This window comes from Temnothorax americanus, unplaced genomic scaffold (genome assembly GCF_048541705.1).
Source record: "Temnothorax americanus isolate GAGA-0224 unplaced genomic scaffold, ASM4854170v1 Scaffold34, whole genome shotgun sequence".
Taxonomy (NCBI): Eukaryota; Metazoa; Arthropoda; class Insecta; order Hymenoptera; family Formicidae; genus Temnothorax; species Temnothorax americanus.
This window is the reverse complement of record NW_027509485.1, coordinates 2212845-2235245: the sequence shown is the minus strand read 5'-3', so window position 1 is coordinate 2235245 and position 22401 is coordinate 2212845. Positions and strand designations below refer to the sequence as shown.

Below are 22401 nucleotides of genomic sequence, written 5' to 3'. Positions count from 1 at the left end.
AATATCTTGAATTCGTTCCCCCACGGTCTCAGGTTGCCGAGACGGGGCCCCACACAGTGCTTTTCCTTTTTTTGGGTGTCCAGGTTAATCGTACTTTAAAATTCTTTTGTCTGGTTTTGTTCAGGGTTGCCGAGACGAGGTCCACATGGGGGCCCCCCGTGGTTTTGGTTTTCTCCGTGTTTAAAAATTCCTTTTTGAATTCGATGTCCCGGGTCCCGGGTTTCCCCGATGACGGGGCCAAAACACAGTGCTTTTAAATTTTTTTGGGGGGTCCATTTTGTAAATTTTTTGAATTCGTTGTCCAGTGTCCCGGGTTTCCCCGAAAAACGAGGTCCACACGTGGCTTCAAAATTTTTCGGGGGGGGGGAAAAAAAATTTATTTGACCCCCGATGTCTACGGGCCCGGGGTTTCCGAAAAAGAGGTCCACATAGTGCGCTGGGTTGTTTTTTTTTCCTTTTTTTAAAAACCTTAATTTTGGGATGTCCAGGGGGCCCCGGGGTTTGCCGAGGCCCCGGGTCCAACGGGGGCTTTTTCGTTTTTTTGGTTTTCCCCCGGGTAAAATAATACGTTGAATGGGGCCTAGGGCCCCCCGGGGGTTGCCGATGACGGGCCCAAACAGTGCCCCCCATTTTTTTTTGGTGTCTACGGATTAATATCTTGAATTCGATTCCCACGGGGTCTCAGGTTGCCGGGGGACGGGCCCCAGATAATGCGTTCATAGTTTTGGGGTTTGGTTCCGGTGTAAAAAAAACCTTTAATTTTCGATGTCTACTTTTTCCGGGGGGCCCCGAAAAAGAGCCCCCCATAGTGCCTCCGTTTTTTTTGGGTTTTGTCCCCCGTGTATTAAACTTGAATTCGGGGGCCCAACGACCCCCAAGGTTGCCTTTTACGGGATCCAGATAAGCTTTTCATTTTTTTTCGGTGTCCAGGTGTAATCGTATTTTGAATTCGATGTCTAGGTATCCCCGGTTTTTGCCGATAAAAAGGCCCCCACATTTTGGCTCCGTATTTTTTTTTGTCCATGCCAAAAGGTTTCCCCGTGGGGGAGGTCCAGTATCGCGCTCCGTATTTTTCGGTGTCTGGTTTAAAATAATACCTCAATTTTTTGGGGGTTCAGTGTCCCTTTTTGCCGAGACGAGATCCGGAGGGGCCCCCTTTTTCATTTTTTTTTGGTGTCCGGTTTTGTAATTAAAACTTTAAAAATTCGAGGTCTAGGTGCCCAGGTTGCCCGATCCCCGAGGTCCAAAAACCCCTCCGTTTTTTTTGGGTTTTCCTACGTGTTTTAATTAATACCTTAAAATTTTGAGTCTAGGGTTCCCAGGTTGCTGATGAGGGGTTTCCCCCAAATGGCGCTTCATAGTTTTGGTGTTAGGTTTTATTATAACTTTAAATTGAAATGGGTGCGTTTCGGGCCGATACTTCCCTACCCTAAAAATCGTGACAGTTGCTCGTTTGTGTCTTTTTCTTTTTTTTAATCCAGTAAGTCAAAAAAGAGGAAACGAGGGGAAAACAGGATGCTCACGTTTGTAGGCTACAAAATATCGGCGAACGCACCCAAAATGTGGACACTTTAATTGGGAATTCGGGGGAAATTAATACATGTAGCACCAAAAAACTACGAAGCGCACTATGGGGGACCTCGTCATCGGAACGGGGAACCCGTGGCCATCAAATTAAAAGAAATTAAATACACCTGGACACCGAAAACTATAGAGCGCGCTATGTGGACCTCGTCATCGGCAACCTGGGACACCTAAACATTGAATTCAAGCTTGATTCATAAAATCGACTTAAAATTTCCTTAGCGGCAGAATTAAAATTATGTCATGACATAATAAAAATCGCTGAATTAAAATTATGTCTAGACATAATAAAAATTGGACAAAAATTATGTTTAGACATAATAAAAATTGGATGAATTAAAATTATGTCTGACGTAAAAATCATTTTTGGAGAAAAGTTGGTAAGAAATAATTTATACAAGCAACGTAATATACATGCATATTATACATAAAAGCAATGTCCGGCAATGTGTCATATATATATATTTACAACTTCAGACACATTTCTTTATAAGGTGTAATTTTTTTTTTGTTAAGAGTAAGATGCGTAACACTACAAAAAGGCGTGATATCCGTACAAAATTACCTTTTTCAAAAAAAAAGGTAAAAAAAAATGCGCCAAGTACACGCATAGTAGTACATATATGTATTATGTTGTTACCTCGAAAAAAACAAAGTGGTAGTATTATACCTCGAAATAACACCTTGTACATACTGTTTATACAATGCGGAATACTACAAAAAGGCGTGATATCTGTACAAAATTACCTTTTTTAAAAAAAAGGTAAAGAAAAGGCGCCAAGTACACGCATAGTAGTGTATATGTTGTTACCCCATCGAAAAAAAAAAAAGCCCAGTGGTAGTATTATACCTTAAAAAAATCTAAGTAACAAGTGGTAGACGAAATCTTTGTATCTTGAAAATTCTCGAAAAACCTAAACAGTGGTATCTTCACCTAAAAAAAAAAACAAATTAGTAGGTATTATAGCCTCGAAAAAAACCTAAGTAACAAGTGGTGGACGTAAGCTTTGTATCTCCAAAAATCTCATCACAAAATTACGTTACCTTATCAAAAAATGAGTCGCGCTTCAAGTGATCTATTATTACAATTACAAAAAAGAAATGATATCTCTTCTTAAATTACAGGCGCCAATTACAGAGAACATAGCACTGAAGAAAAAAAATTTGTCAATCCCAAGAAATATGTAGTCCGATACGTTCAACTAAACATTTTAGTTAGTTAACTAAACTTAGTTGAATTAATTAATTCTTGATTAAAGAAACGAAATAAATTGTTGAAACAACTAATATTTAGTTAACTAACTAAAATGTTTAGTTGAACGTATCAAACTAAATATTTCTTGGGATTAAACAATTTTTTTTCTCAGTATATTTTTCGAGATACAAAGATAACGTCTGCCACTTGTTACTTAGGTTTTTTCGAGGTATAATATTACTACTGCTTTTCTTCGATTAGAATAAAAATTGAATCATGAAGAATTACACAGAGGTAACAGTACAAAATACAAATATTTTATTAAAATATTTAAACCCAACAAGGGAATACAAGGTATTAAATACAAAGTTTTATATATGTATTTTAAAAGATTTAATCGCATCGCAAAGAATTACAGAGGTAACAGTACAAAAAATAAAAATATTTATTAAAATACATAAATTTTTCTTGTCAAAAAACTTGGCGCTGCTAGAGAGAGAGAGAGAGAGAGAGAGAGAGAGAGAGAGAGAGAGAGAGAGAGAGAGAGAGAGAGAGAGAGAGAGAGAGAGAGAGAGAGACCTTTTACAAATGTAAATATTACTTATTCTATACGTATTCTATACTTTTAATTCTAATCGCTTTAAAAAATCTAAACTTATCCTAACTTATCCTATACTTAATAATAAGCCGCATTATTCACCGTCACATACACACAACACACACACACACACACACACACACACACACACACAAATCACACACACACACACACAACACACACACACACACACACACACCCACACACACACAACACACACAACAACAACACACACACACACACAACACACACACCACACACACACACACACAACACACACACACACACACACACACACCCCCACACACACACACACACACACACACACACACAACCCACACAAACCACACACACATCGCCACACACACATCGCCCACACACACATCGCCCACACCCCCACTCGCTCGCACACACACACCAAGCTGACCTAATTTTAAGGTCTAGCAGCGCCAAGTTTTTTGACAAGAAAAATTTATGTATTTTAATAAAATATTTTTATTTTTTGTACTGTTACCTCTGTAATTCTTTGCGATGCGATTAAATCTTTTAAAATACATATATAAACTTTGTATTTAAATACCTTGTATTCCCTTGTTGGGTTTAAATATTTTAATAAAATATTTGTATTTTGTACTGTTACCTCTGTGTAATTCTTCATGATTCAATTTTTTATTCTAATCGAAGAAAAGCAGTAGTAATATTATACCTCGAAAAAACCTAAGTAACAAGTGGCAGACGTAATCTTTGTATCTCGAAAAATATACTGAGAAAAAAAATTGTTAATCCCAAGAAATATTTAGTTTGATACGTTCAACTAAACATTTTAGTTAGTTAACTAAATATTAGTTGTTTCAACAATTTATTTCGTTTCTTTAATCAAGAATTAATTAATTCAACTAATGTTTAGTTAACTAACTAAAATGTTTAGTTGAACGTATCGGACTAAATATTTCTTGGGATTGACAAATTTTTTTTCTCAGTGTATGTTCTCTGTAATTGGCGCTGTAATTTAAAAAGAGATATCATTTCTTTTTGTAATTGTAATAATAGATCACTTGAAGCGCGACTCATTTTTTGATAAGGTAACGTAATTTTGTGATGAGATTTTTGGAGATACAAAGCTTACGTCCACCACTTGTTACTTAGGTTTTTTCGAGGTATAATACTACTACTTTGTTTTTTTTTAGGTGAAGATACCACTGTTTAGGTTTTTTCGAGATTTTTCAAGATACAAAGATTTCGTCTACCACTTGTTACTTAGATTTTTTTAAGGTATAATACTACCACTGTTTTTTTTTTCGAGGTCATTGTTACGAGAAAATTATGGTAACGATACACATCGATAATGCGATGCTCGGCATAATAAAACGCGACGGAAAAATTGACCTTTTCCGCCGATAATAAGTTTTCAGACTGCTTACTTTCAGTAAGTTACATATGGATAATTAATCGCGTAACGTTGCAGCAAAATCGTATCATTGGAAAAATTTTGAGGGATATTGATAGAATAATACACGCCCTTTAATAATTCCTTAATTCGATTCCTTTATCCGATTTGTATAATATGACAAAGCATAATGAAAATATTTGTGTTGTACGTATTTATATCTTTTTTATTTTGTTGTTTTTTAATTTTCAAAAGTTAATAAAGATCATACTGAGCGTGTAACGATTAACGACCTAATTAATAAGATTGCGGAAAAGCAGCAGCACCAATATCGACATCGATCGCGGGACAAGTCAATGGGTTTTCGTAAAGCGTTAATTCATGCTCGATGCAGTTTAACTATTGCGTGTTACATACAGTAACCGATATTTTGAGTAAACGAGTGCGAGTTGATCGTACGCGTTTGCATAGCCGAAAATTGTTACATTTTCAACGCCGATATAGGCGCCTATTGTAAACGCATCACACCGCTCGTTTCAGTCAAGCCGATGAGTTATTAAATGTCCAGGTGTTATTTCGCTAATTACGTGGCATAATCACGTGACAAACGTCACGCTAAATGAAATTTCCCGGGTGTGTAATAACAGATCCCCGCGTTGCACAATCACGCGCTCGCGAATTTACATGTTTCCGCAGCCGGTAGTTACCAAACACGCTTCTCAATTGATGAGGTAAATGAACGATATCGATATCGATATATAACATCGTGTAACATGTCTTATTGATCTTATAAGATTAAATAGGTCGTCTCAATACTATGTTTTAGTACGAGTATCTGGAATTATAGTATTTAGTACTCTGTCTGGAACATCCCCCTTAAACTCTATTAGAATTCTCTTTATCTAATAAATAATTAATTAATAAGAAATATTTATTATATACGCGAAATAAAACAGCGAATATTATTTGTTATATTGTAACTTGGCTTCTAAAAAGATTGTAGAGTCCAATATTACCTAACAGAAACGATCGTACGCCGAAGAGTCTCACATCTTTTGAAAATGTTATTCTTTCACTCATTATATCTTTCAATTAGTTGTCAATCAAGATGCCACGCGTCGTTTTGTTCCATTCCGTATAGCGCCTATGGGTGAATTTGAGTCGCGTCGCGTCTTGACTGCACCGATAAGACCATATGAAGAATCGCGCGTTGTAGAAACGAAGGAAGGATAATCCGTTTGAAATTAACCTTAAATCATCCTCTCTCTCTTCTAATCCAGGCCGAAGAGAAGGCTCGTGAAATGGTCGATCGAATCCAATCGAGAGATCGTAATATCTCTGCCAGATATCTATCGAGGAAGCGACCAGTCATGGGGGCCGACTAGGGGTCCACCTTTTTCCTTGTTCCCCGGGCGGCCGAAGGTCGGCACCGGATCGATTTGCCTGTCTTTTGTAATGGCCAAATGGTTGGGAATTGGCCGGAACCGAGGCGTTTCGTTCCGTCGAGGTAATGGATGTTTACCCGTCACGTGACAATGTTCGCCGTCGCATTGTGCCGGTCTGCCGTAAGTGTCGACCACCGTTGCTTCTCGGGAAACCGTGGAAAACTGTTTTTCTGGTAAAAAAAAGGGCGGTTACATCGTTCTGCGAAATCCAGACTTCCGGACGGGCGAGTCCCGTGTAATTACCAGCCGACGAACTGTAACTGATTGCGCTAAAACAATTAAGGAACGTGACTCAGTTGGCTGGAATCTCCTGCAGGAGCGCGTTAGACGTACGTACGGCGAAGAGAAACACCTTATCCGTCGGAGATCTTATCCCATTATGCTCGGCTGAGTCTCAGGTCCTCAACCATCTTCTAGTATCTCGCTCAGCACCAGAGAGACGATTTGAGAGAACCTTGGGATCTAGTAGAAACTCATTCTCGGTATTGATCGCTACTCTTTCAAAATTCTACGGTCGCTGATGAAGTCATTAAAATGTATCAGCAATTTCCTGACTCTCGGATGATGCTCTTTGTATTATACTATATTGATATTTTGTAGATGTGTGTGTGTGTGTGAGTGCGTATCGAAGGAAACGGAGTATCGAAGAGAAAGGAGATGTTTCGAAGGAGCTGCCCGATAAAAAGATTATCAAGAACATCTCTGGTTCGATTCCTTAATGCTTATATATAGTATATCGTGTTGCATGCGTTCATCGTGTTTATCATCTAACATCCAAACAGTAATATAACAAAATTGATTCAGTGCAACGCAAATTAAAGCAGAGGCACGGTTAAAGCCGGATATTACGCGATTATAAATTTCGGCCGCGTCAATATTCATTTTAGTGGATAACGATAGCGTAAGATCTATTTTATAGCGACCGATAAATCCTTTATATTGATCAATATGGCGCCATCGGTCTCGCATTAAATAACAATATTTATGATCAAACGTACCACGACAATAAAGATTAAACAATCGAAATGGGCAGAGGAGTCCCGAAGCCTTTATCTCTCATCCAAAATTTCGGAAGCCAAACTGCGAGCCGCCCACGGCCCCGCTATTAATGCGCATACATATATAATCTATAAATCGTACGTGTTTAATGAATTTTTCGTTAATATCGGCAATTCAATCTGCAAATAGAGCCGGACCCGTTTTGTCATGCAGCGCAATTCGAATTTATAACTCGCCCGGTGCTTTGACGTATCGTATCGCATTGGTTGTTTGCACGCGTTGGCGGATGCGTGTATGAATATATGTACGCGTTTGAATACGTGGGGCATTCGGTATCGTATCCATTACATCGTGGTGGTTGCCGTCATGGAAAATACTGACGACTTTTATCGTGGGCGTCTCTGGCGAGAGAGAAACAGTGAGGGCTATGTCTACATCTCTTACTAATTGGGAAAAGTAAAAAAGATCGATTGCAGATAAGTGACGACAGTAGATTATTAATTATTCGTGTCGATTGGTTTTGATATATCTCTTTCTTTTTTATATTTGTGATAGTTTCGCTTTATCTTAAATTTTAATGCATCAAGCAGAGGACTATGATATTTCTACCATTAGAATTTTATTAATATATTGTATTTTAAATATTTATATTATCCTTTTGTTAAAACTAAATTATATAATTACGAGGCAAGATATTTTTAAACAATTTTTGTGTGTAATATTTTCCGTAAAATTTAAAGTGACTAAATTATGAGAAATTTTCATTACGTGTTTTGTCATAATTACATAATAAATTTTTTTTCGCGACGTTGAAAAGATTTTATTCTTGCATTATGCGTTATATATTATCAAGGTGTAATCCTCGCACAGGATTATTGTTGTATTAATCGCAAGTTATGAGATGCAAGCAATTTTCGTGCTTGCAGGATAATCTTGCCAACTTAGGCAATTACACACAAAGGGTAAAATTAACCGCGTGTCATCCTCGCCTTAATTAAATTACTTCCCTAAGATTAATTGCTTTCTCTACAGCTCCTACACTACTTAATACATCATTTAAGCTAATTCGAGTATCCTAAACGATGTTCATCGCAAAATAAAGATCACTTAGGTTAACTAGATAAAAATAGTCTAATTTTTTTTCAGTGTAAAAAATTAATGATAAAAATGTTATCTTAGAAAAGTACACAAACATAAGTACAAAAGTATACATGTACAAACTGTTACATCACGAATAATTAATAATCAAAGAAATACGATAACACATCAATTAAATAAAATTCGATTAAATCGATCCTGATAAAAATTTTTTGAGATTGCCTGATAGCATAATTAAACACTAATTGCACGTTTAACATCGAAGATTATTATTTGATTTTAAAAAATCAAGAGGTAGAAGAACTTTATTATCTCATCCGGAATATAATCGCCCGAGCTACTTTATTCGTATTTTGGATTGAATAATTAAGATATTGACAAATATCGTTTATACGATACAGAATTTCGTTATGAAGAATTTATTCAATATATGCCATCAGCGGGGTTGCATCGTGTTTTGTTGTTCCGTGTGTTCGCCAATTTTTTGTTACGTAATCCTGTTCTTTGCCGCACCGGCAAAATTTCCAACCAAATCCATGAGCTACGCCGCCGTGCGCCGCACAGTTGTTTAACATCAGCCCATCGATGACAATTTATTATTACAGGCTACATCGCTATTGCGCGTAATCTGCGTCACGTTTTACAATTTATCGGCTCTCTCTCTCTCTCTCTCTCTCTCTCTCTCTCTGTCTATCTATCTGTCTATCTCTTTTTCGCACCATTCGCGAAGCCCGTTTCGTTGCAGTCTTCCAATGCCCGTCGGCGTAACATGGCGCCCGCGCCGCGTATAAGCGCGAACCCTTTAATTACGCTTTTATCTGATGCATGGCGTAATGATGTTGCAAGCGGAATCACGATGTATAACGCGACCGATGCACGACCGCGCACGGAAACCGCGTACGACACGCGCGCGGATGTGCAGCACGAGCCTCAGGTCATATGAAGAATGGAACGATGCGCCGAAATTGAGGGTTCGCGAAATTCAGAAGTGACGACGAAATGGACCTTTTCATCGGCGTACATCAGACATGTACTTTGACGTAATGGGCAATGTGGGCGCTGAGCGTTTATCGGCCCGTATCTCGCTCCGAAATTAAGCCAGACATCGGTCATGTCTACCGCCTGAGCAAAGAAAGATTACGTTAGGCATTGTGTTAAATGTACGGATATAGTGTCTGATTGACGGTGACATTTCTGCGTTGCAATTCTGGCGTATATATGTATATCATTGTCAGCGACAAGCGACGTGCAAAATTAATCGAAAAAGTTGTATCTATATCCACACACGTTCCAACATTTATGAATTTATTCCTGCAATATTGTTCCGAATGTCGCAGGAATCTATATCAGTGTGTAGTTATATAAACAACATTTTTCTCTTGAAAACTTACACAAATTATTTTTGTTAAACAACCGTAGAATCTCAGTATCGACAGCATGTGGCAGAATATTAAATTATGACAACTAATCTCATACCGCGTGCTATTTATATTGCTCTTTCAATCTATAATAAGATTGCTAATTAAGTTAGTGGACTGATAAAAGCTGATCTGCGGTTAATATAGCCCCCTGTCACGGATTATAATCGATATTTTATTATAATTTAATATTAATAATACGCAATGTCATAATTAATTAAATAAAATTACATTTTAATTACATAATGGATCAACGCCATTTTCTGAATCACGTTTCATAAAAATTGTCTCGTAGAAAGAAACGTCTTTATTTTATGTATTAAATTAAAAAAGTAAAAGATATAATTTTTTCATAATGTCTGATGACAGTTGCATTTCTCTTGATTCGCGCGAATTCCTCTCTTGGTTATTTTTGAAATCTTATTTCTATCTTTATGTCAAGTTCCACAGCAGATATATAACTTATGTGTCGCAATATCGCATCCCAGTATTATGATGAAGCTAAAGTTGTTGAGCAGTTATCTTTTATTCTAGTAATTTTACTTGATATTGTGAAAAACTTATTTATGTTTACATTTACAAATATTTCGTTTATTGTTCACATGTTATTCTTAAATATTTCTATTTATTATTTCAAGTTAACGATATGAGACCATGTGTGCATGACACATTTATACATTTGAAATAAAATAATAAGAGAAATCGGGGCAAAATATGTTTGCAATATAACTTAGTGTAAAAAGTGGCATGAGAACCGTATTTACTGTTTCGAACAGTTTCTTTATTTAGTCCTCTCATTCTTTCCTTAATATTTAAATATTAAATTATGCGTAAACATATTTTACATACGAATATATAGTAGAAGAGTATTATAATAGAGCGATATAAATAATATTGCTTCAATTTGCCGCTTTTCCAGCTACAATGTCCAAAAAGGATACGTCTTTTATTTAATTTTTTCGCCATTTTATCATTGTGGCGTAATACTACTTGTCTACAAGAAATAACTGTGCGTAAGTATTGATCGACCATGATCGTTACACACACTGTTACGGAAGAACCAATAATAGATGTTCTCCATTGGGGGATGGGTAATCACCACTTGAAACTTTTATTTTTTATTTTCCTGTTTCTTATCGCAGTCGTTTTCTTGATGTAAAAAGCGCAATATTATTCATCTTAATTACTTATTTTAGATAAATACAAAAGAAATTTCCTTTTCGATTTATATCTCAACACTTTTTATAAAAAGAATGTTTTTATAAGAAGAATGTTTCTTTCCGAACAAATTACTTTATTATCGTCGGGGAATTACTTCTAAACCTTATATTAGTTCTAATTAAAGCTGCAATAAAAGCTAAGTAGCATAATTTACAAAAATAATTTTATTAAGTTGTTTCTAAAGTTCAACTTTCTCCATCATATGTCGGGTCTTTCAATTACACATGCGTAAAAAATTTTTGTATGGCAAACATGTATTGTCAATGGTAACCGTCAACGGTTTTGCTTTTCGAAAAACCCGTCTCATACAAAACTAATTTTTTCACGGGCTCTGCAAATCCTTCGGTTCTGAGAGAAACATCTTTCTCGCTTACGCTTTTCTTGATCCCTGTTTTCCTAGTGTGGTAACGAGGACAAGTCGTTCCTCGTTAAGGAGAAAGCCTTGGGAGTAGAAGGGTCTTGAAACAACCAGTGAAGTCGGTAGCTGCGGAATCCTTGGCGAAAGGCTGCCTTTATTCCACCCTTTTCGTACTTTGTTTCCGACTCTTGCTATTTCCCGCTGCTCTTTCATCCTCTGTTATATCAATCCGCCGCCGTTTATTTTTCCACTAGTGTATGGTGATTTTTTTCACGTTTTGCACGTTTAGTATTAAACATATTTCGCAAATTGAAAGCTGGCCGAGTAAAAATAATACCGATAGGAGTCTACGGTTAAATGTAAAAATAAAATTTGCTCTCGTTTAGCTTGACTGCGACATACGGGGCGCGGTATACCTCATGTCGATATTTATCAAGAGCGAACAATAGTTTTCGCGAATTTGCATTTCTGAGAAAAACAGGTAACCCGTCGCGCAGCTAATACGCCCAATGCATATGAAGTATGCACTTGACAGTTCCGCCTTTCTTTCTCATTAAACAGGCGGGAGCAGTAGGTAGGTAGGGGAGAGCGGGGGGAAGCCGAAGGTGAGACCGCGTGATTTTCGTTCATCGAACAACGCGTTATCTGCATAATACGTGGTTTGTCCACGGGTTCTCATGGGGCGGCGCAGGTGTAACGAAGATCGCTACGTGCGAAAGAACGTGATATTCGTAGCACGCCTTGTCCTCCATTATCGTTGCCCGAACACGTTTTTCGTGAGGCGATCGCGGCATCTCTCGCCTTTCACACCTTTCTGGCATACCCCTCGCCGCAGGTTACTCAAACAAACGCAAAAAAGAACGGACGTTGAAATATTTCAGATGAATCGCGCGATAACAAACCGTGCATACGAAAACCAATAAAAACGACGCCGTGGGATTTCATCTTGATATCGCTTCGTGAATTACATCGCACGGTCGACCGTGGTTTTAACGTTACGTTTAATTATGCAATAGTTGGTAAAGTTGTAACGGCAGTTTTCTGAGAGTTACGGCAATATAAATGATAAAGCAGCAATGAATCTTGATGTACGAGGTTTTTTTTTCAGGCAAAAACAGAAATTCTCATGCGAACATATGGCGGATAGTCGAAAGTGATATCTCAGGGAAACGTAAGTGCGAAACGTGGCGTAGGTTGATGTTAAACTTGATTTCGGCTTCACGAAAGTTTTGCTCCGAGAGTTCGCTACTTCTCCAGAAGTAATTCATAACTTTTACCACGGCCCAGTTCAATAACGTCTGTTCCGCTAGCGCCGCGGTTCATACTGATAATTCATTTTAAAATAGTTCATAACTAAAAACCAAAGGGATACAGCGTCCGAGAACATTCGACGCTAAATCAGGAAACTTCCGGACGCAAAAGACGGGAATCTCGTAAAATCACATTAGGGCAATTTTCCTCCTCTGATTGCGGCCGGGGGGGTTCTGGAAATTGCACGGAGTAATGGATATTCAGGAACGTTCTCGCGCCTCGACATACCTGGTCCCCGGAAAGTTGAGAAAAACTTGGTCGGCCCATAATTCGGGAAATCCACCGCCGATTCACCGTTTCTCTCGTCTATTTTTTCCCCATCGATCGTTCCGGAATGAAGGGAGAAAAATCGCGACGCGACGCAAGATACACGCGGGGTAGAGGTTTAAAAAGACGAGACAGAATTTTCCCTCTCTTTCGACGAAAGACGGCGCGGCGGTTCGATAGATCGTAATAACTATTCCTTACCCGCTACGTTTCACACCGTGGAACGCCGCGCCGTCCACTTCACGTAAACACCGGCATAAATTCCGGAACGGCTCTTTCCCGTTCCCTGCGCCATTCGCGCGTTACGTCCCGGCCATCTCGCACCACCGTTAACTGTTACGGGACCATCGAGTGTTTCTCACCCTCTACTTAGCCAACCCGCTCGTTTCTTTCGGGCGAAACAAACGAACGGGCGGTTTTCCATTTCCCCGATCGATTTTGCCGATAATGGCGACAATAGTGGAAATAGTGAGAGCCATTAGTCCGGTGATTAATGACGCGCTTATGATCGAACAGGAGCGCCGCGTTTTCGCGTCCCAATGCTCCTCGTCTCTATACTCTACCAGAAAGATTTTAGGAATCTGGGTTCTTTCACAACACTGGGAAGAGAGAGCATTATTGTGACTCTGCGAAAATCGCAGTAATAAGAGACGCGGGACCATTATTCACACAGATGTCTTAGCGGGCAAGTGATTTGCGAGCACAATAGACAGTGGGAAGCGCGCGATGCCGCGAATGTCGAGATTATTTGTTAAATGGTATGGTAAGAAGAGAAGCGCGCGGCTATATCGCGCTCGTGTCGGTGTACGTGGAGTTTAGCGTATTTTTGAATGAATATTTTACCACGCGTATATTTTTCAACATATTCTTTGGGAGCTGGCTTAACGAGCGTTAACGATCGAGGAAAATGTCAAGTTTTGTTGGCAAGTGTTTGTTTTTGGCGCGAATAATTGGAAAATGTATAGGTATACTGAAGAGGACGAGGCATTTTCTTTGATATGCGCCGTTGTGAATCGATCGCTACCACAGTCGTCATTAAAACTCGATCGTGTATAAAGACGGGAATTAAAATAGTTATCAAAGCAACGGGAGCGCGTGCAATTAAGATATCCGAATTGAAGCTCGCTCTCAGACCCGCGCGGGGTATAATCGATAGGCTTTGTGGCACCTGTCGAACGACGGGTAAAACCCGATTTTCAGATTCCATTGAGAGACGCGAGAGCATTGGTGGTCGGGAAGACGAGAAGGCAATGTGACTGACAGGCTTCATGGTTTATTCGACAAGTCGAAGAGTACACAGGGAAGCCTATAACATCGTATCCAGCTTGCGCTTTGAATTAACAGCCTGGGTGTCCGACGATGTACCATATGATGCATGACGCGGTGTCGAGTTCCAATTCGCTGGGCATCCATGAAAGCAGGCTCTGTGCCCAATGTAAAATATCGGCGATTCGGGATGAAACGAAGCACGCAGCCGAGTGCCGAGCTTGTTGTGCGCATGGTGGTAGATGAGGACCGCCGATTGCGCCTCTTTGAACGATTACTTTTAACTCGGTGTGCAAGCGGACGGTTTTACGGCTAAGTAACACGTGTGCGTATTGTTAATAAAAATATTAACGTTATATATCAACGATGCTCTTTCGACGTGGAATAAGCGAAACGTGTTTGGCTGCTATTTCGAAAAGTCAAAGGATATACAACTGTGGGAAAAACCCTATCTATGAGGAAGAAGACTTTTCTGTCTAAAATTATTTTTAACTGAAAGGCGAATGCATTTTGCTCAGTATATCGAGAGTTATTTTCAGTGGAATATTAATTCACTACTCTTGGATCAATGACCCGAGAATCGATCGCGTGTCACCACACTTTGTGAAATCGATCGGACTATAGCTATGGTCCTCTAAATAATGTTTGCGCTTTCGTGATTGTCCAAATACGCTGAGGTAGAAATGTAAAGTCGGTTTATATTTTATTGCTCACGGAAACAAAACATTTATTTGCACAAATATTTTAGATCAACGTTGCATCAATTAGAATGCGATAACTTTATCAAGATTGTGAAACGTTAGGCAAATAGCGACATCCATCAATTATGGTTGGCTTCGGATATCGATGTAATTAGAACGTAAACGTTATTAAATATTGTTTATTATTGGATATCGATTTTCTGTGTTCTCGCATGGGATCGCGTAATAAAATCTAATGTATAATCACGAATTAATGTACAATATTTATTAAAATATGAAAATAACTATTAACATAACAATGCACCTAAATATCATTTAATGCGGTCATTAACATTTTGATTCATCGATTAATAATTAATAAAATAATTAATTAGTTGAAGTTTGGTGAGAAGCGCTTCACTATTGTGTCATCTATTTCAATATGATTCTTATACATATAATTACAAAGCGAACACGACGGGATATTCCGAGTACAAAGAAAGTATTTGGATTTTAGAGGGAAAATATTAGCTTCTTTCTAGTTGCGAAAATGTAAATTGTTTCGTATATAATATCACGTAAATTTTAGTCGAATATTTTAATACACATTATTAAAGTCTGAGATAAACGAAGAATCAACGTGAACTTTTAAATCGACGTTGTAGATGAAAAAAATAACGATATAGGACACGTATGTATATAGAAACATTCTTGAACATTCAAAGCGGATTTAGGAAGGGTACCTTCGTAGATACTACTACTCGATGAGGATTAGGAAGTGATTTGCAGGCGATTGCCGATAGCGATGGAAACACGAAAGCCGGAATTTATCGTGATTGGAGCGAGTTCTCGTAGAGAGAGTCATGAAGCTTCGAGGGCCGTTATCTCGTGTGCATGTGCTAGATACGCACGAACTATATCAGTTTTCATGAACACACTCTATGATGTAAGTACATGCTCTCATTTCTTGGAGGACATATATTTATCGTTATGTGCAATATCCTCTTTCAACAAGTACACGCGAGTTCTATAGATCTCCGAAGTCTATAGATCCGGCGGGAAAAAGTCTGAAGTCTTAAAAATATACGAATAGCGAGACGCGTAATCAGTTTCAATAAGGTCCATTCGTGATACATTTAATTAGGAAGCATCGCATTTCGTTTTCTCGGTAAAATCTATATACGTTCTGAAATTCCAGTTCGATTCCTTCGCAAGAATTTTTTTTCCTGTCTCGTGAAGCGTTTATTAATTTCATAAAAACGTAGGTAATGACCCTGACATTCCGTTCCACCACCGACTTTCGCGCGTCGCGTTCTCTCACGTACCGCCGAAAATCTTATACGTTCACGCACATCCGCGCCTGAACCACGCGGCGATTATGGCGACTCATTAGCTGCGCCTGTAAATCATCGCGGTCTTCGCGACGGAGACAGGAGATGCGCGCCGAATGTGTGTGGGAGTTCGGAGCAAAATTCGTGAGCGAGCGAGAGGCGGAGGATAAAACCGGGGTCCAGAGCGGGACGAATGGCGCGAGCGTGCCCGAAGACGACCGAGCACGAGCGGAGAAAGCCGACGCGGCTTGCGAGGGTTCCTCGCGATATTCAATGGTTTCAGTACCGAGCCGCCACGGGTCAGGACTCGATGTGGCTTCATCGTAGGGGAGGTTCGTTAACGTGCGCCTGACGACGTGGTACGCGACGCAGACGAGTGATCCATGAATCAAAATCGGAGCGAAAGCGCGCGGTGTCATCGTCCACGGGTCACCAGGTCGACCGCCTTTGCGACCCGCTTCGCGAGTGTCGATCGATGATCCGGAAGTTACGATTCGCGGAATACACGGCGGCACGATCGCGTTTTTCCGGTGTTTAAGCGTGATATCGCTGAAGTTAACGCGAGTGGATTCTTCGTTTAATGTCTTCTTTCTTTTTACGCTAATTTTGAGAATTTATCTCAATTATACTCCGGGCGCATATACGATCGACTCGCGAGTGCGCGCGTAACGCACATGCTCGCTCGCTGCACGCTCGGCCGCCGCAAGGTCGAGGGATAAGTGCGAAAAGATCGACGCCCTCGATCGGCCGCGCACTGTGCTCCAAGCAAATACTGCAACTCCGGATACTTATGTAGCCGTGTTCGATTAACCATCAGCAACGTGCGTTACAATTAGGCCTATTTGCGGCACTTTAATCGACACGCAGCGTCGATGCATCGTGTATAATTTCGTCGACAACTTTTATATACATGCAGTTTATTGATGCGTTGATTTTTGACTGCTGATCGACAAGACCGTAATGCTGAAAGATAAGAGCTAGGGAAATATAGCGGCAGAAAGTGCAACGATGAAGAGCGATGATATTTGTTCCATGACGGACAAGTGATCCGTTCCGAAACTTCCGACATCCACATAATTTCAATAGTTGGAGGACAGCTTAATTTGATTTAATCGCTCGTGCAAAGTTTAGAAGAATATGGAATGATTCGATTTTGAGACGAATGATTTTTAAGAGTGTCTCAAAATTTGCCGCATTGAATCTTCTTATTTCTGATATCGCATGTATACATATCCTTCGTCAGAAGAAATAAACTGTCTAAGGTGTTTTGAAAATTTGTCAAGTTCGTATAGACGACTGTTGCCATTGGACATCTATCGTGCTGAAGTTTCGACTATCGGAATATCGGGACACGTCAGATCCACTTTGCAAGTTCAGTTCGCAAAAGGCCCGGCGGATATCTTGTTTCATTCCGTATACGAAGGTTTACCGCACGATCGAATGCATTAGCGGGACTTGCGACGAGCGTAGAGAGACTGAGGCGCTCCGAATCCGAAGTGAACCGCTTTCGAGAGGAGGCTGCTCTGCACTCTACGACGATAAAACTACAATCGCTACTCGGAATCTGTCAGCGGAGGTTTCGCTCCGTTACCGGATCCGTTTATCCGGCAAATCCTGTGATCATCCGCTCGCCCAATACGCCCCATGGAATCCCGCAGCAGCGAAAAATTTACCTGACAGAACGCATCGGTCATGGAATAGAAAAAAGGGGACCGATAACAAACGGCGTAAATGGCCCGGAGCGGATAAAGTTTCAACTACTCGCGATATCCGCGTTTGAAGAATCGCGTCCACGTCGATCGGAAAATCTGCCGGGGAGATCGATCGCGTGCTTAAATCGTCCAACCTGAGAAGAATCTTACGCGAAGGGAAAAAACGAAAGATCGTCGAGTAAGATGGGAATACCGTATGGCGATAGCATACATCGTCATTAAAAGTCCGGTGTTTTTCGTTCTTGAGAGGCTCGAAAGACAAATAGCCGGCGTCTCATTAAATGAACGACGGGTAGGTGAGCGACAAGATAGATAGGGGACGGCTGCGTGGCGTGTCGGTTGACGGCGACGGCTACGGCAGCAACAACGACGGCAAAGAACGGTGGATGATGTGGATGGCGGCGCAATGCAGCAGCGGCGGCAGAGGCAACAGCAACGACAACGGCATCAACGACGAGAACGGCAGCAGCGTCGGGGGTTGCAATTAGTGCCGGCTCGCAACGGCCGCGAGACAACGTAACGACTAAAGGGGGGGGCGTGCAGGGGGCCGTTTGGGGGTCGAGGGTGTGTGCAGTGCGCGTGAAAAGGGGACAAAATGTGGTGGAGGTGGCGGTGGTGGAGTGTCGTGACGACGACGACGACGACGATGCTGGTCTTGGTAGCCGCCACGGCGTACTCGCCGTCTGTGGAACTATCCGATCTAGATAAGCCAAGTGAGTAATGCGCCCCGTTACGTCACTAGTTATGCCTGATTTACAACTGGGCTTAACCCTTTCGGTATACGACCGAGTCACGAGGTGCTCGCGACAAATACGCCGGTTCGCCGGTGTGACAATAACCGACGGTAGAATTTGGTAAAAACTGTTAGTTGACCCTGTACCTTGCCACTGCGCACGATATATTATTGATTATAAATCATATAAAATTTAAAATTCATATAATTATAGAGACCTGAAAATTCCATTGTCTAAAATATTATATATAGTACTTCAAGTTTTCTGGATCGCGACGCCTAGATACTTCGTTACAATGAAAGTGTCAAGATCTGAAGCCGCGCCGCGTAGTGTTTCGCGGGTCGAAGATCGTGATGCGACGAATTAAATCAAATCTCTACGGTCTCTCGTCACGAGGCTGTTATAAACTTTAAACAGCGGATTATTATCGTCGACCTCATCCAAGGAAGTTTCGCTCGACCGTGTTCCGGCTTCATCCTAGCTCGAGAACGCGTACTCCACCGAAACCCGAGGATGGCGTAGTCGATAAAGGGGGATATAAATGGAAAGGTGCTTCTGAATATCATTAGCGGCAGTTCTCCAATGTCCCATAATTAAACGGGCACTTCGCACGTGTCGAAACTGTCCTTGTGGCGCACTACCGCGTGTGTGCATCGTGCGCCGTGCCGCGGCGCCGACGAGTTATGTACGAGTTATGTACGAGTATTTAAAAATTAAAAATAACATACGGCATGTTATTTTATCACAGTCGGATTTTCAATGTAAATCATAATTGTAGGGAATTTTAATCCGACTGGGTATGCGGCCGCGCGAGGTCGATGCATATCATTAGCGATAGGAATACTGTTCTGTGATTAAAATCTCTCGCGCTATTACGTAATCGTAATTATGTTCATCAAACGACACTCGCCTACGCGATTTCAAAGATAACGTAGAACAAGGAGAAATAGATTTTAGAGAGAGAGAGAGCAATTTTTTTTAAACAATTATTCACTAACAACCTTCAATATTGCTTGAACTTTGAATAATTTTTTCTCTCTAGTTAATATCCAGTATCCAATATATATATATATATTTAGTTAATATTATCCCCGCGCGCGCGCGCGAGAGAGAGAGAGAGAGAGAGAGAGAGAGAGAGAGAGAGAGATTTGTGAATAATCTTTCTTTCTGTCTTCCCTTTTCTAATAAAAAAAAGTTTCTAAAGATTCGTCAATTACGTTAAAACCATCATTAATATAGACAGCAATATTTCGGTCTTCATAAATTACTCAAGCGATAAGTAACGCAATGAACTTATAAATGTCAAAGATCTCTCACGAAGCAGGAAACTAGTATTAAAGTTGCCTAGCTATCTTCGGACGATGAGCGATGCTATAATAACCTAATGCCTGACGTATCCGTACTAAAAATATGATCACATATTTTTTTTTCTGCGTTATTGATTGCTTGGCATATTTAGAGTAACCAGAAGAGTAGATGGCAAACTTTCGCGGATCGATTATTAGAAAACTTTTGCCATCGTGCTCATTTCGCTATGCGCGCGTCTCTCACCATAATACTTGGTCCTTTGTATGTAATATGCGCTACCTGAAATTAATTTAACACCCTGCCGGATTAACGATAAAGAAAATTGTAGGACGAAGGTGTCCGATCGATTCAGGCGCGGCACGTAGAAGAAGGCTTAGGAAAGAGAATGACGGCTAAACTAGTTTAATTAAACCACGGCGCTAAGCCCCTCTTAAATTTATAGCTGCGCGATAAAAAAGGATGTTCTACAGTGGGGACGTGAAGAGAAAAAAATTGGAGTTTCAATAGCGGAGTCCGGCCTCGTTCGACTGCGAGGGCGAAAATAATGTGACGCCAATTTTGCACTTTTGCGAAATTCCTTTGAAAAAATTTCCGACCTATCGCGCCATTAATTTTTCTCTCTATTCTTATATTATAGATGTAATATAAATACCAATGAAATATTTTCCATCTTGCATATTAATTTCGATATGCTACAGCACACACAATTACTGATTTTCATCAACTTGCACTTCGTAACAATAAAGAGTGAATAGGCTTTGATATTTTCGCGAATTTTAACCCTGATCCAAAATGTATATCTTCAACGTCTATATTTACTGAGAGAATAATGTAACAGTTTAATAGGAATATCTGGGAATATTCAGATTTTCACTGATGACATATTGAATGACCAGACGGACTAATATTAGCTGTAATTGACAATCGCTGAATATATTCTCTACAATTCTAGGAACTATATATATACTAATGCAATAATAAATGATATTTGTAGTCGATGTACATTCACGTTTATATGATTGAAAATGAGCCAATTATAATAACATTCCTACATTTATTATTTCAATCATAAATGGATAAGTATTATCGCAAAAAGATAAGCAAATAAAAAAGTCGTTCTTCAATATTGAATATTATATTTAGCGAGGAATAGGAAGACAGAAAGTAGGATAGAAAATCCGCCCTTGAGCACTGAAGGAACAAAAAAGCACCAAGTAATCTTCGGTTATTTTATAGGGAACTGCAATTGCGCATGCAATTCATGTATAGTGTAAGAGACACAGAATCGATCGCACCGTGCTGGTACCTCAAACATTTCGTCAGGCAACTTTCATGCTCGATCCACTATTCCCTTGGAAGAAATTCCAGAATACTTTCGAAGAAAATAAGGTAGATGTGTAAACATATACATATCGTTGTCGACAAGAAATTTCATTCGCGCGTAATATGAGCAGGTTCTTGCAACCATCTCGCCGATTCAAAGGCAGTTTAATTACGATCGAAATTACTCGGCTTCGTTATACAATTATTTTACAGCGTGGCGAAACGACAGCCTATGTTTTCATAAGGTTTGTCTGACTTCTACTTCAACAGGTGTTGCGAACGGCGAAAGACAACCGACGTGTACGCAGTACGCGCGTAACTAACGCGTCGCGTTAATTAACGACGCTTTCATGTTTATTCGCGCAGCATAAGGCAGCAGACGCATCTATTTTGCCGCGTTCCGGTATCGCGAAATAATAGCATTCGATTTCTCCTTAATGAGGCTAATCTCGTAGTCCAGTGCGTTAAAAAAGCAAACGCGGCGAATAAATGCCGGTAATGAGAGATACGTTTATTTTTATAGCGTTCTGTGGTTTTTAATGTCTAGTGCGGCGTGCACTTTTAGCAAATAACTGAAACCGCAAAACCGGAAAGAACTCTAATGCGCATGGCACATCATCGAGAAATGTATACTTTGTACCATAAAGGATTTTTTTAATGCTATGTTTTTATAAACACTCTGCGTCGTAAAATGTAAACCAGAATTCATCATGACAGGCTAACGTTTTAATAGAGACTGCATAACAGTTTTTACCAAGTTACAATATATGAAAATATGTTACCAGAATATATCCCCGCTTAAAAAAAAAAACAACTTACTTTTTTTACATGAACAATATTTTTTGAAACTTCTAAATCCCAGTAGAGACAGCTTGGTGAAAGGCAAGTTTCAATAATCTTTTTCAACAATTTTTAAATTTTCAAAATATAATCCTTTTTATATATTTTTTTTGTTTTAAAAATATCCCAGAAGAGATACATAAGTTCTTTTATTTTTATTTTAGGTATATGCGGAATCTTAACCCTGAGTTCAGTTACGTAGCTGATACAGTTATTAATAAGTTTTTTTAAAGAGTTAGTATAGATTTATTAGTATATAGACATTGTAGGCTCTGGATACCTCTCACGTTTCTATAACAGCGAGAGCACTTTCCAACAACAGCTTT

The 22401-nt window shown here is 39.7% G+C and overlaps 1 protein-coding gene across 3 annotated transcripts in view; it reads left to right on the top strand.

The window, feature by feature from the left end:
- LOC143901496 (nephrin) overlaps positions 1 to 22401 on the top strand; it is a 146375-nt gene that overhangs the window by 30858 nt on the left and 93116 nt on the right. Inside the window, exon 1 of one of the 3 annotated variants that reach the window (XM_077413862.1) lies at positions 16458 to 18583. The exons of the other annotated variants lie outside the window; for them this stretch is intronic. Coding sequence (XP_077269988.1) covers positions 18466 to 18583 — 118 coding nt within the window. The 5' untranslated portion in view covers positions 16458 to 18465. Of the gene's footprint in view, positions 1 to 16457; positions 18584 to 22401 lie in introns of those variants that run through there. 3 annotated transcript variants of the gene reach the window in all.